Source organism: Eretmochelys imbricata, chromosome 6 (assembly GCF_965152235.1).
Source record: "Eretmochelys imbricata isolate rEreImb1 chromosome 6, rEreImb1.hap1, whole genome shotgun sequence".
Taxonomy (NCBI): Eukaryota; Metazoa; Chordata; order Testudines; family Cheloniidae; genus Eretmochelys; species Eretmochelys imbricata.
This window is the reverse complement of record NC_135577.1, coordinates 29,181,702-29,195,548: the sequence shown is the minus strand read 5'-3', so window position 1 is coordinate 29,195,548 and position 13,847 is coordinate 29,181,702. Positions and strand designations below refer to the sequence as shown.

The 13,847-nt window shown below is 41.0% G+C and overlaps 2 protein-coding genes across 4 annotated transcripts in view; both read right to left on the bottom strand.

The window, feature by feature from the left end:
• Positions 1 to 13,847, bottom strand: part of LOC144265590 (serum amyloid A-5 protein-like) — a 33,895-nt gene that overhangs the window by 1,411 nt on the left and 18,637 nt on the right. For 2 of the 3 annotated variants that reach the window (XM_077818316.1, XM_077818315.1), the window contains exon 4: positions 657 to 775. In XM_077818316.1, coding sequence (XP_077674442.1) covers positions 657 to 759 — 103 coding nt within the window. In that variant the 5' untranslated portion in view covers positions 760 to 775. Of the gene's footprint in view, positions 1 to 656; positions 776 to 1,111; positions 1,166 to 13,847 lie in introns of those variants that run through there. The other variant, XM_077818318.1, reaches the window with a different exon arrangement.
• On the bottom strand, positions 7,095 to 8,110 carry LOC144266518 (serum amyloid A protein-like; the record flags this gene model as incomplete). Its single annotated transcript, XM_077819952.1, has 2 exons — positions 7,095 to 7,236; positions 7,962 to 8,110. Coding segments are annotated over 2 exons (291 nt in total), but the record flags the coding sequence as incomplete, so codon positions are not given.

The window sequence follows — 13,847 nt, the reverse complement described above, 5'->3', positions numbered from 1 at the left end:
CCCAAGTTTGCAAGAAGTTGCAGTGCCCTGTGAAATGTATTTTTTGGTGTATTTGGTATTTGAAAAAAAAAATTGCCCAACTCTCCTTGATACTCAGGACTCCCCTTAGAGGTACAGGGATTTGCAGCCATTTATGCTATTTTATTAACTGAAGCTTCCACAAGGTGACACCTCTGGAGAAGGAAATAAAAGTTATCCATTAGTTATCAATGCATATATATGCCTTCAGATTTTACTAGACCCCTCTGAGATCCACATCAGGAAATTGAAACAGTTAAAGTCAGAACATGGTCAGCTGGGTGCACAGGTTGCAGTTAAACATCTTGCTAAATGTTAAGTGAATCTTGTCTGGTGAAAATATCTGTTTAATTATGATCCATAGGACTTTGTACAATCTATGGCCCATACCTGCCATCTGATTTGCTCTGGTTCAGGCAGCCTTGTGCTTGGACTCCCAATGAGGGACCTAGAACTGCATCATTTTAAGGGATCAGAAAAAAATTCTAATGTATCTTTTTGTGACGAACTGTGTAAATTTCTTATTCACCAGAATTTATCAAAAATTGTTCTAGAGCTCCTGTCTTTGGCTTGGCTTTATATCTACACCGTGCTGAGGACAGTTTTGATGAAGAACAAGCAGTTAGTAAAAATCATACCTCGATAAGCATCCCTTATGAATGATCCAGCATCAGTGAACCAGTTCTGGGCACTGACACATAGTACCAGGGACAATAACAACATGCAGTTATAGAACTTCATGGTTCACTTCTTTAGGCTGTAATAGAAGGAGAATATATGTCAGAAAACTGGGCAATATTTTAAAGACTCCAGACATAATGTAAATTCCTCTTATATCTGCTTTGGAACAGGTACATGGATCTTCAGGGTCACACACAATTCAAAAGTGTTACCAAAGTGCTGATTTCAATTCAGAAAAATGAAATGCTCTCTGCCATCGAGCACCAGGCTGGGACATAAGTTGTAAAGATAGAAGTTTTCATTTCTGCTTAAGTTTTTACATAATAAAAATCACTAGTTCTATGACAAAAATTGAATACACAACAAGGTAAAGTGGTACAAATATGAAGTTTCCATATGGAATGAAACTTACCACTGCTGTATTGCAAAGCCCTGGAAAAATGGAGTTCTGTCTGATGGAGTCTCACAAGACTATATTTATAGGAAGCCTTATCTCAAAGAGGAAATTGGAAATAATTTACAGAAATGTGGCTAAATTCAAATTGGGCAATTCTTTGCTTGTTGAATGCCAACATTGCTTCTATTGTTCCTTTATTTCTTCTCGAGGCCTCCTGGTTTGAATTGGTCAATGTCTGTATTGTCTCTCTATAGATCTAACTATCTATTACTTAACTAGTGCCTAATATGATGAAATGTCCATCATTTACTGGAAGTTGCAGGCAGTTACTTTTTCGACTTTCTTCTAATTTTTTTTAATTGGTGAAATGAGCAATATTTTTATGTAGAAGCTTTAAGTAATCATCATGCTTGTACCATAAATGCCAAGTCAGTTATATCCTTATGTATAATTGTAATTAGGGGATCTCAAAAGAGATGGCAAAGGTAGCTGGAGAAGCCTTTGCCATCAGCTTGTTGGGGCATGAACCCATCTTTTTGTTCTGTTTGTACAGTGCCTAGCCAATGGGTCCTGATCCAAGAGACTATAGTAATAGAAATAAATAATATAACTTAATTACTAGAGCTGGTCAGAAATGGGATGTCATCTTTGCAGACATTTTCATTTTTTCCCTTTTAAATTTTGATGGAAATATTACAAAATTTTGAATTTTGGAAAACAACTAGCTTTTATTACCACCATTATGATCTCTAAGGAGGGAGGTTAATTTATCTGAATAGCAGTTAACTTATTGTGTAATTTTGTTGGCAAGATCTAAGCCATAAGCTACATGCAGTTATATGAACAGTTTCAAAATAATCTTTTAATTCAAAATATTACAAGTCGATTGGAATCATCAGCTCTATCAGGAATTCAGGGTACTTTGTAAAGTGTGTTTTTATTTCTGATAAATACTAACTTAACTATCAAAATTTTATTTAAATGGCGTAAATACAGTTTACATTTTCAGATCAGTGCATGGGAGATAAAATGTAAAACTCCTGTTGATTCTAAATCGAAAGATGCAGATAAGTATCTGATACTTCAGGTCAGACTTTGCCCTTTAAAGTTTGTAAACTAAAACATAGTTTTTGTAAATGTTCAGTGTGATTCTTCTGGGAATGTAATCTGAATAAAGTCATCATGACTGGGAAGGTCTTATGAAACAGTGCTAAATCAGTCCCACATGCTAGCCCAACAGAATTCTATGACTTGTAAAGAGAACAGACAGTAGCTGTATTGTTCTTGCTTAATGCCCTGTTGACCAATCTCGCTTTGAACCCCCTCACTGGTTGGCTTCTTCTGCAGAATTTCTTCCCTGAAGGTATCAAATTTCTTCCTCTATGTTCCAGATGTCATAGTTTGTTCTTTTCAATTATTTATGGCTATTTTACTTCTTTCACCACCACTCTGTAACTTGAGATTCTATGTAAAGCTCACAAGTGATTTCTCAGCAATGGAAACTTTATATATTATTGAAGTAGGATAGTAGGACATCTGACTGAAGACATATTAAATACATAATCCACCACCTCGCCCTTTCATAAGTTCTCATGATGTATGGAAAGTTAACTGGGTATATTCTCCTAAAAAGGAATAATCATTCCTGTGCTGAAATAATTCACTCATATATTGTCCAAGCTTTAAAAGCATTTTGGAGATGTTCTGAAATTTCCCTTGGACAATAGCTCATACAAAATACCTGCCATGAACAAAGCTTTTGGAAGTGTCTACATTCAACAGTATTAGCCTTGACAACAAAATGACATATTAGGCTGAATCATGCTGGGAGCCCCGGGCCCTTTAAATCACCACCAGAGCCCTGGGGCTCCTGGCTGCTGCCATAGGGCTCTGGTGGTGATTTAAAGGGCCCAGGGCTCCCAGCCGCCGCTCCCACAGCTGGAGCCCCACACCCTTTAAATCTCGATTTAAAGGACCCGGGGATTTTAAGTCCCCGCCTCTTCTGGTTGAGGCCCCGCCCCCTGCTGCTCAGGACCCCAGCCCTCTGTAAGTCCTTTAAGTTACTTTCACCCCTGTGTGTACCCCAAATTAAAAAACATAGTAAGAGAACGAAAAAAGAGCCACCAGGGCTAAACAACAAAGTAAAAGAAGCAGTGAGAGGTAAAAAGGCATCCTTTAAAAAGTGGAAGTTAAATCCTAGTGAGAAAAATAGAAAGGAGCATAAACACTGGCAAATGAAGTGTAAAAATACAATTAGGAAGGCCAAAAAAGAATTTGAGGAACAGTTAGCCAAAGACTCAAAAAGTAATAGCAAAACCAATTTTAAGTACATCAGAAACAGGAAGCCTGCTAAACAACCAGTGAGGCCACTGGACAATTGAGGTGCTAAAGGAGCACTCAAGGATGACAAGGACATTGCACAGAAACTAAATTAATTCTTTGCATCAGTCTTCACAGCTGAGGATGTGAGGGAGATTCCCAAACCTTAGCCATTCTTTTTAAGTGACAGATCTGAGGAACTGTCCCAGATTGAGGTATCATTAGAGGAGGTTTTGGAACAAATTGATAAATTAAACTGCAATATGTCACCAGGACAGGATGGTATTCACCCAAGAGTTCTGAAGGAACTCAAATGTGAAATTGCAGAACTACTCACTGTAGTCCGTAACCTATCATTTAAATCAGCTTCTGTACCAGACAACTGGAGGATAGCTAATATGACACGAATTTTTGAAAAGGGCTCCAGAGGTGATCCCAGCAATTACAGGCCTGTAAGCCAGACTTCAGTACCAGGCTAACTGGTTGAAACTATAATTAAGAACAATATTGTCAGACATATAGATGAACATAATTTGTTGAGAAGAGTCAACATGGTTTTAGTAAAGGGAAATCATGCCTCACCAATCTACTAGAATTCTTTGAGGGGGTCAACAAGCATGTGGACAAGGGGGATCCCGTGGATATAGTGTACTTAGATTTTCAGAAAGCCTTTGACAAGGTCCCTCACCAAAGACTCTTACGCAGCTGCCACGGGATCAGAGGGAAGGTGCTCTCATGGATTGGTAACTGGTTGAAAGATAGGAAACAAAGGGTAGGTATAAATGGTCAGTTTTCAGAATGGAGAGAGGTAAATAGTGGTGTCCCCCAGGGGTCTGTTCTGGGACCAGTCCTATTCAACATGTTCACAAATTATCTGGAAAAAGGGGTAAACAGTGAGGTGGCAAAATTTGCAGATGATACAAAATTACTAAAGACAGTTAAGACCAAGGCAGACTGCGAAGAGCTACAAAAGGATCTCTCAAAACTGGGTGACTGGGCAACAAAATGGCAGATGTTTCATGTTGATAAATGCAAAGTAATGCACATTGGAAAGCATAATCCCAACTATAAATATAAAATGATGGAGTCTAAATTAGCTGTTACTACTCAAGAAAGAGATCTTGGAGTCATTGTGGATAGTTCTCTGAAAACATCCACTCACTGTGCAGCGGCAGTCAAAAAAAGCAAACAGAATGCTGGGAATAATTAAGAAAGGGATAGATAATAGGACAGAAAATATCATGTTGCCTCTATATAAATCCATGGTACACCCACATCTTGAATACCGTGTGCAGATGTGGTCGCCCCATCTCAAAAAAGATATATTGGAATTGGAAAAGTTTCAGAAAAGGGCAACAAAAATTATTAGGGGTATGGAACGGCTTCCATATGAGGAGAGATTAATAAGACATATAGATGGGGGCAGGGATAGCTCAGTGGTTTGAGCATTTGCCTGCTAAACCCAGGGTTGTGAGTTCAATCCTTGAGGGGGCCATTTAGGGATTCTGGGGCAAAAATTGGGGATTGGTCCTGCTTTTGAGCAGGGGGTTTGACTACATGATCTCCTGAGGTCCCTTCCAACTCTGATATTCTAGGATTCTACAAGACTGGGACTTTTCAGCTTGGAAAAGAGATGGCTAAGGGGAGTTATGATTGAGGTCTATAAAATCATGACTGGTGTAGAGAAAGTAGATAAGGAAGTGTTGTTTACTACTTATCATAACACAAGAACTAGGGGTCACCAAATGAAATTAATAGGCAGCAGGTTTAAAACAAACAAAAGGAATTGTTCTTCACACTGAACACAAAGTCAACCTGTGGAACTCCTTGCCAGAGGATGTTGTGAAGACCAAGACCATAACAGGGTTCAAAAAAAGAACTAGATAAATTCATGGAGGATAGGTATTAGCCAGGATGGGCAGGAATGGTGTCCCTAGCCTCTGTTTGCCAGAAATTAGCAATGAGCGACATGGGATGGATCACTTGATGATTACCTGTTCTGTTCATTCCCTCTGGGGCACCTGGCACTGACCACTGACGGAAGACAGGATACTGGGCTAGATGGACCCTTGGTCTGACCCAGTAGGGCCATTCTTAAGACAATCAGGGATGCAGCTCCATGCTCTGTGTGTCCCTAAACCGTCCTCTGACTGCCAGATGCTGGGAGTGGACAATGGGATGGTTCACTCAGTGATTGCCTGTTCTGTTCATTCCCTTAGAAGCACCTGGCACTGGTCGCTGTCAGAAGACAGGATACTAGACTAGACGGACTATTTGTCTGATCCACTATTGGAGTTCTAATGTTCAGCAAAAATTGCAATAGATTTTTGCCTTTGAGAAAGATGTTATAGGAGATAGTATACTGTCTTTATTGAATATTTGAGAATCAAGTTGTACACACAAGCAATGGAATGCAGAAAAACACTAAGGGCTGGACTGAGAGGCAAAATAACAGTTGCAAAAATGCAATCCCCATTGGTGGATTGAATCAAAACAAAGTTTTGACACTAGGCCAGAAATTCAGTCAGAGTGGACGTCAGATAATCAAACAGAATAAACATCTGCTTTAAAAATAAGATGAAAAAATTAGAATTAAAAATTCAGGGAATCTCAGCAGCAGATAAGACAACTTGGGAAATGACGATGAGACTCTATGTAATCAGATACAGTGATAAGGGATTCTTTGTTTCTGAGGGGATATATGTAAAATGTTTCACTGAATTAAATCTCAGGGATGATCTACACTAGCAAGTTAAAGAGCTCTAACTTGCTGGCCCAGGGGTGTGAAAACACACACATACGCACACACCCCCGAGCGCAACAAGTTTGAGCACTTTAAAGCGCTACTGTGGACAGGCTCGGCTCCCAGTGCTCAGAGCTAATCCAGACATTGGCACCTGCGGCAGCACTTTGAACTTGTAGTGCGGACATAGCCACAATTGGTTAGATCAGTGGTTCTCAAAGCCGGTCCGCCACTTGTTCAGGGAAAGCCCCTGGCGGGCCGGACCGGTTTGTTTACCTGCCGCGTCCGCAGGTTCAGCCGATCGCGGCTCCCACTGGCCGCGGTTCGCCACTCCCACTGGCCGCGGTTCGCCACTCCAGGCCAATGGGGGCTGCGGGAAGGGTGGCCAGCAAGTCCCTTGGCCCGCGCTGCTTCCCGCAGCCCCCATTGGCCATGTTTTTGCCATGATACCTAAAACTTTGTACATCCCGAACTAATTAGCCAGGTAGGATGCTTTTATGGTTAGAGGACTGGACTCCATTCCTAGCTCTGCTATAGACTCCCCTGTGACATTAGGCAAGTCAATTAACATCTCTCAGATCCCTGTCTGTAAAATGGGGACAACAATAAAAAAGAGAATTATCATAATGTATCACAATAGCCCAGTAGCCTGTCTCTGACAGTGGCCAGTGCCTTCTGCTTCACAGGAATACGCAACAAATCAAGTAAAGAACAATCGTTAAATAATCTGGAAGAATCTTCCAAATCCCAGGCAGTTAAGGGTTACCTTTGGCCCCAAATCATGAAGATTTGTATGTATATTGCTTTTTATCCTTTCTAATGTAGCTGAGGGTGTTTGTTCATTCACTGAGAGCTTCAGAAATTTAAGATTTTATTTATTGTGGTTTTGCACAGCTGGTAGAAAAATGGAACCATTGTAAAGTATTACAGGCCGCATTAGTATTTCGAGGGAAGGCCCTCTGGTCTGTAGCGGTTTGGGTCTCCTCCACTTCTGCCCCATGCATTTGCCTCCTGGTCTTGACGTGTGTCTTCGGCTCCTCTGCCGCTAATGCCACCCTGCCAACCTTCCCTGGCATCACTGGAAAGAGGAAACAAAGGTTATCCTAGACAGTTTATAGTTAAATATCATTAACTAAATTATTTACTTTACACTTATCCCCCATAGTTTAGTCCCTACTTTTCCATAAAATTGAGGACATGCACAAACACCTCACCAACAGAAGTTATTCCAATAAAAGATATTAGCTCACTTACCTTGTCACAGACACAAATCTTAGCCTGTCTCTAAATAGCAGGAGTCATCCCAGAAGTGCATCACTGCAGTAGCTGTGAATTGAAAAGCTTTCCCATTATTTGCCTCCACTAAGATATAAGCTCCTTTGTATCATAGTCATCATGTTCAAAATCAACATTTGGAAACAATCCTCATTAGAGGACTGCAAGTGAACCTATGATCATAGTTTCTTTGGATGAAATACCAAGGACAATATGTACCAATTCTAGATTAAAGTGAGGTCCTGCAATTATTTAAATTTTAAAAGCCCTGTGGTGAAAACATCGGCCTCCCTGCACATAGTACTGAGATCTGATATCAGAATATTTCTAAATAGGTCAGCTCAGAAACCTCCTTTACAACTCAAGAATGGGCACAGTCTTCACACTTAGCCAGTTCAGAGGTTAAATAAAAATGTCCTCGCTTCAAACAGGACAATAACTAGTTATGAAGTACAATGTACTTCACAGTAATTTGATTGCATAGCTCTCTGCCGACTTTTAACTCACAATCCAAGTGGAATCCATTACCTAATAACTTCTGCTGCCCATTTACCGCTAGGCCCTCTTTGACCAGCATCATAATTCCCACGAGCATGGAAATATTTATCTGAATTTTTATAATTTGCCTCCCGCATGTCGCTGTATGCACCCCACATATCCTCAGCGCCTGGAGAAGAGAGAAAGGATTATAGAGACACCGAAAATTTAAAACAAAACTTTGAGGTTATTCCACCCACATTCCTCTGAAGTCGTCAAGCACCATTCTTCTCACTTCCCCACTGTGGCTTCCAAGTACAGTGCTTCTATCGAAGGCAGTGAGGCTCTTATATACCATTGAGCAAATACTTGATTTTTTGGTTCAGTGGAAGATCTGAGAAATCCAAAAAAGACTGTTTAGTTTCAAACCAAAACTGATTTGTTAGGGTTTTTCTCATCAAAATTGAAATCAGAAAAAAATTGTTCAGGTTGATTTGAATAGACATTTCTACAGCAAAATGTCAGAATAGTTCACTGTGAAAATTATCAGTTTTGAAGTTATTTTTTTCCAACCTAAACTATTTGCCAAATTTGAACAAAATTTGCAAAAAGTTGCAGTGTCCCCCTGAAATGCATTTTTTGGTGAATTTAGTATTTGCCCCTCCAAAAAATTGCCCAACTTTCTTTGGTACCCAGGACTCCCTTTAGAGATACAGGGATTTGCAGCTATTTATGCTATTTTATTAACTGTCGCTTCCACCAGGTGACATCCTTGGAGGAGGAGATGAAAGGGAGTTCCTTGAGAAGGATCTCATAAAAACATGGAATCTCCGCAATACACTGTTGCAATATCTTTGGGGAATTCTTTAGGGGCAAAGAAACCCTCAAATTTCTGTCATTGGTTTTCTAAGGGTCACCAGGACAATGGAGTAGAGGTGTGATTCCAACTTAAAAACATCAGTCTCCTTTAGGGCTTTGTTTACATACAGTTTGTGCATCAGTGTAACTAAATCTGTTTAGAAACCAATTTAGTTAAATCACTGCCACATAAATCCATTTAATCTAAATCAATTTAAGGCATTCTTAGGAGAGTCTATTCCAGGGGTTTGCAGCAATGTAACTAACTATTTCTAACCTGATTTAGACTAGAGACAATTGGGGACAAACTGATGAGGATCTTTAGGCTATGAGTGTACAATGTGAGAACAAGAAACCTGATTTCATAGCCATGAACCTCTATCCACCACTATAGTTTAAAAAAAAAACAAACACTTCTTTACAGCAAAAGGGAGACATCATGGAGTATCAACCTAAATGTAGAAATATGAGGATATTTGGCTCTAAAAAGTACAATGGCAAATAGGAGACAATAACTAGAATCAAAGACTATTCTGAGTTGTTTCTTGAGACTAAATAAATCATAACACTAGAAGACCTGGTGGTCCACTATAATTTGATCCACATCTCCATCCAGACAAAGCCTATTATATCTCACATACCTTCCCGATTGAGTAAAGCATCTCTATTCAGGAAGGGTACTTAAGCACATGCTTAAGCTTTCTTAAACAAGGATGAATTTAAGCATGTGCTTAAGTGTTTTTCCTCAGTCAGGACATAAGAATGCAGTTCTGCAAGGTGTTAAATGGCCACAACTCACCAGCATGGGAATTATGGAAGTTTAGCACCTTGCAGAAGATGCTCATACCTGCAGTGCTGAATCAGGACCCAAGTTATCTGACCCCAGAAACACTTCTGGGAGGGTGAAGGAAAGCGTCTGAAAATATTCAACATTTACAGTATTGTTAGGATATAGATATTCAGGCCTGTCTGCAAAGGCCTGTACTTTAAGAATTTAGGTGTATTCTTATCACTTGGCTAGTTAGAGGTATAAAAGAAAGAATCAAAATCACTGTCTGCCAGTGTAAGGTCCTTCTCTTACTGTGACAGTCTGAGGCCCTGTTCTTAGGCTAAGGCCTTTGGCTAAGCAGCAGAGGCAGCCATAAGCTGGGAAGTGAATGGTCACATCCCCACATTCCAAACTAGTCACATTGAAAGAAGGTGCTATTGGGCTGTTAGGAATACAATCCTGTCCTGATAATGCCGATCGCCTCCAAAGAATGGGAAGTGCCTAGAAGATGTAAAAGGAAACTTAGTTTGATAGCATCCTGTCTGGCAAGAACTCACATATCCATAGCTGGGATGTGAAATCCTCACTTCTATATTGTTTCTCATCATAGTTCCCACTTTGCTATTGTTTGTCTGTATAATCTCTGTCTGGTTCTGTGATTGTTTCTGACTGCTGTATAATTAATTTTGCTGGGTGTAAACTAATTAAGGTGGTGGGATATAATTGGTTACATAATCATGTTACAATATGTTAGGATTCGTCAGTTAAATTTCAGGAAAATGATTGGTTTAGGTATAGCTAAGCTGAACTCAAGTTTTACTATATAGTCAGCAGTCAATCAGGAAGTGAGTGGGTGGGTGGGTGGGTGAGGGAGATAGGAACAGGGAATGGGAGTGGGGAAATTGGAATCATGTTTTGCTAAAGGGGGAAATGGGAACAGGGAATGGGAGTGGGGAAATTGGAATCATGTTTGGCTAAGGGCAGGAATGGGAACAGGAACACAGGTGTAAGGCTCTGTGGTGTCGGAGCTGGGAAGGAGGACACTAAGGAAGGAAACTGGAATCATGCTTGCTGGAAGTTCACCCCAATAAACATCGAATTGTTTGCACTTTTGGACTTCGGGTATTGTTGCTCTCTGTTCATGCGAGAAGGACCAGGGAAGTAAGTGGGTGAAGGAATAAGCCCCCTAACAAGTATGTTATATTTTCTTTACTGGGAATTGGCATACACCTCTCACAAAAACCAAGAACTAATAAATAAAAGGTACCCATCTTTTAATTCAAAATATTACCATTGGATTGGAATAATCAGCTCTATCAGGAATTCAGGTTACTTTGTAAAGTGTTTTCATCTGTGATAAACAACAATCTTAACTATCAACCTTTTATTTAAATGAACTAAACATGGTTTACATTCTCAGATCAGTGCATGGGCGATAATATGTAAAACCCCTATTGATTCTAGCTGGAAAGATGCAGGTAAATATCTGCTAGTTCAGGTCAGACTTTGCCCTCTAAAGTTTGTAAACTAAACAGCAGATCTTGTAAATGGTCAGTAAAAAGAAAAGGAGTACTTGTGGCACCTTAGAGACTAACCAATTTATTTGAGCATAAGCTTTCGTGAGCTACAGCTCACTTCATCGGATGCATACTGTGGAAAGTGTAGAAGATCTTTTTATACACACAAAGCATGAAAAAATACCTCCCCTCACCCCACTCTCCTGCTGGTAATAGCTTATCTAAAGTGATCATCACTCTCCTTACAATGTGTATGATAATCAAGGTGGGCCATTTCCAGCACAAATCCAGGGTTTAACAAGAACATCGGGGGGGGGGGGGGGAGTAGGAAAAAAGAAGGGGAAATAGGTTACCTTGCATTATGACGTAGCCATTCCTACTCTCTATTCAAGTTTAAGTTAATTATATCCAATTTGCAAATGAATTCCTATTCAGCAGTCTCTCGCTGGAGTCTGGATTTGAAGTTTTTTTGTTGTAATATCGCAACTTTCATGTCTGTAATCACGTGACCAGAGAGATTGAAGTGTTCTCCGACTGGTTTATGAATGTTATAATTCTTGACATCTGATTTGTGTCCATTTATTCTTTTACGTAGAGACTGTCCAGTTTGACCAATGTACATGGCAGAGGGGCATTGCTGGCACATGATGGCATATATCACATTGGTGGATGTGCAGGTGAACGAGCCTCTGATAGTGTGGCTGATGTAATTAGGCCCTGTGATGGTGTCCCCTGAATAGATATGTGGGCACAGTTGGCAACGGGCTTTGTTGCAAGGATAGGTTCCTGGGTTAGTGGTTCTGTTGTGTGGTATGTGGTTGCTGGTGAGTATTTGCTTCAGGTTGGGGGGCTGTCTGTAGGCAAGGACTGGCCTGTCTCCCAAGATTTGTGAGAGTGTTGGGTCATCCTTCAGGATAGGTTGTAGATCCTTAATAATGTGTTGGAGGGGTTTTAGTTGGGGGCTGAAGGTGACGGCTAGTGGCGTTCTGTTATTTTCTTTGTTAGGCCTGTCCTGTAGTAGGTGACTTCTGGGAACTCTTCTGGCTCTATCAATTTGTTTCTTCACTTCTGCAGGTGGGTATTGTAGTTGTAAGAATGCTTGATAGAGATCTTGTAGGTGTTTGTCTCTATCTGAGGGATTGGAGCAAATGCGGTTGTATCGCAGAGCTTGGCTGTAGACGATGGATCGTGTGGTGTGGTCAGGGTGAAAGCTGGAGGCATGTAGGTAGGAATAGCGGTCAGTAGGTTTCCGGAATAGGGCGGTGTTTATGTGACCATCGTTTATTAGCACTGTAGTGTCCAGGAAGTGGATCAAGAGACTCACCATCAGGCTGAGGTTGATGGTGGGATGGAAATTGTTGAAATCATGGTGGAATTCCTCAAGGGCTTCTTTTCCATAGGTCCAGATGATGAAGATGTCATCAATATAGCGCAAGTAGAGTAGGGGCGTTAGGGGACGAGAGCTGAGGAAGTGTTGTTCTAAGTCAGCCATAAAAATGTTGGCATACTGTGGGGCCATGCGGGTACCCATAGCAGTGCCGCTGATTTGAAGGTATACATTGTCCCCAAATTAAAATAGTTATGGGTAAGGACAAAGTCACAAAGTTTGGCCACCAGGTTAGCCGTGACGTTATCGGGGATAGTGTTCTTGACAGCTTGTAGTCCATCTTTGTGTGGAATGTTGGTGTAGAGGGCTTCTACATCCATAGTGGCCAGGATGGTGTTATCAGGAAGATCACCGATGGATTGTAGTTTCCTCAGGAAGTCAGTGGTGTCTCAAAGATAGCTGGGAGTGCTAGTAGCATAGGGCCTGAGGAGGGAGTCTACATAGCCAGACAATCCTGCTGTCAGGGTGCCAATGCCTGAGATGATAGGGCGCCCAGGATTTCCAGATTTATGGATCTTGGGTAGTAGGTAGAATATCCCAGGTCGGGGTTCCAGGGGTGTGTCTGTGCGGATTTGATCTTGTGCTTTTTCAGGGAGTTTCTTGAGCAAATGCTGTAGTTTCTTTTGGTAACTCTCAGTGGGATCAGAGGCTAATGGCTTGTAGAAAGTGGTGTTGGAGAGCTGCCAAGCAGCCTCTTGTTCATATTCCGACCTATTCATGATGACAACAGCACCTCCTTTGTCAGCCTTTTTGATTATGATGTCAGAGTTGTTTCTGAGGCTGTGGATGGCATTGTATTCTGCACGGCTAAGGTTATGGGGCAAGTGATGCTGCTTTTCCACAATTTCAGCCCGTGCACGTCGGCGGAAGCACTCTATGTAGAAGTCCAGTCTGCTGTCTCGACCTTCAGGAGGAGTCCACCTAGAATCCTTCTTTTTGTAGTGTTGGTAGGGAGGTCTCTGTGGATTAGTATGTTGTTCAGAGGTATGTTGGAAATATTACTAACAGGAGAGTGGGTTTGTGACGGGGGGGGGAAAACCTGGATTTGTGCTGGAAATGGCCCAACTTGATTATCATACACATTGTAAGGAGAGTGATCACTTTAGATAAGCTATTACCAGCAGGAGAGTGGGGTGGGGGAATGTATTTTTTCATGTTTTGTGTGTATAAAAAGATCTTCTACACTTTCCACAGTATGCATCCGATGAAGTGAGCTGTAGCTCACGAAAGCTTATGCTCAAATAAATTGGTTAGTCTCTAAGGTGCCACAAGTACTCCTTTTCTTTTTGCGAATACAGACTAACATGGCTGTTACTCTGAAACCTGTCATTATAAATGGTCAGTGTGGTTCTTATGGGAATGTAATCTGTATAAAGTCATCATGATTGGGAAGGTGTTGTGAAACA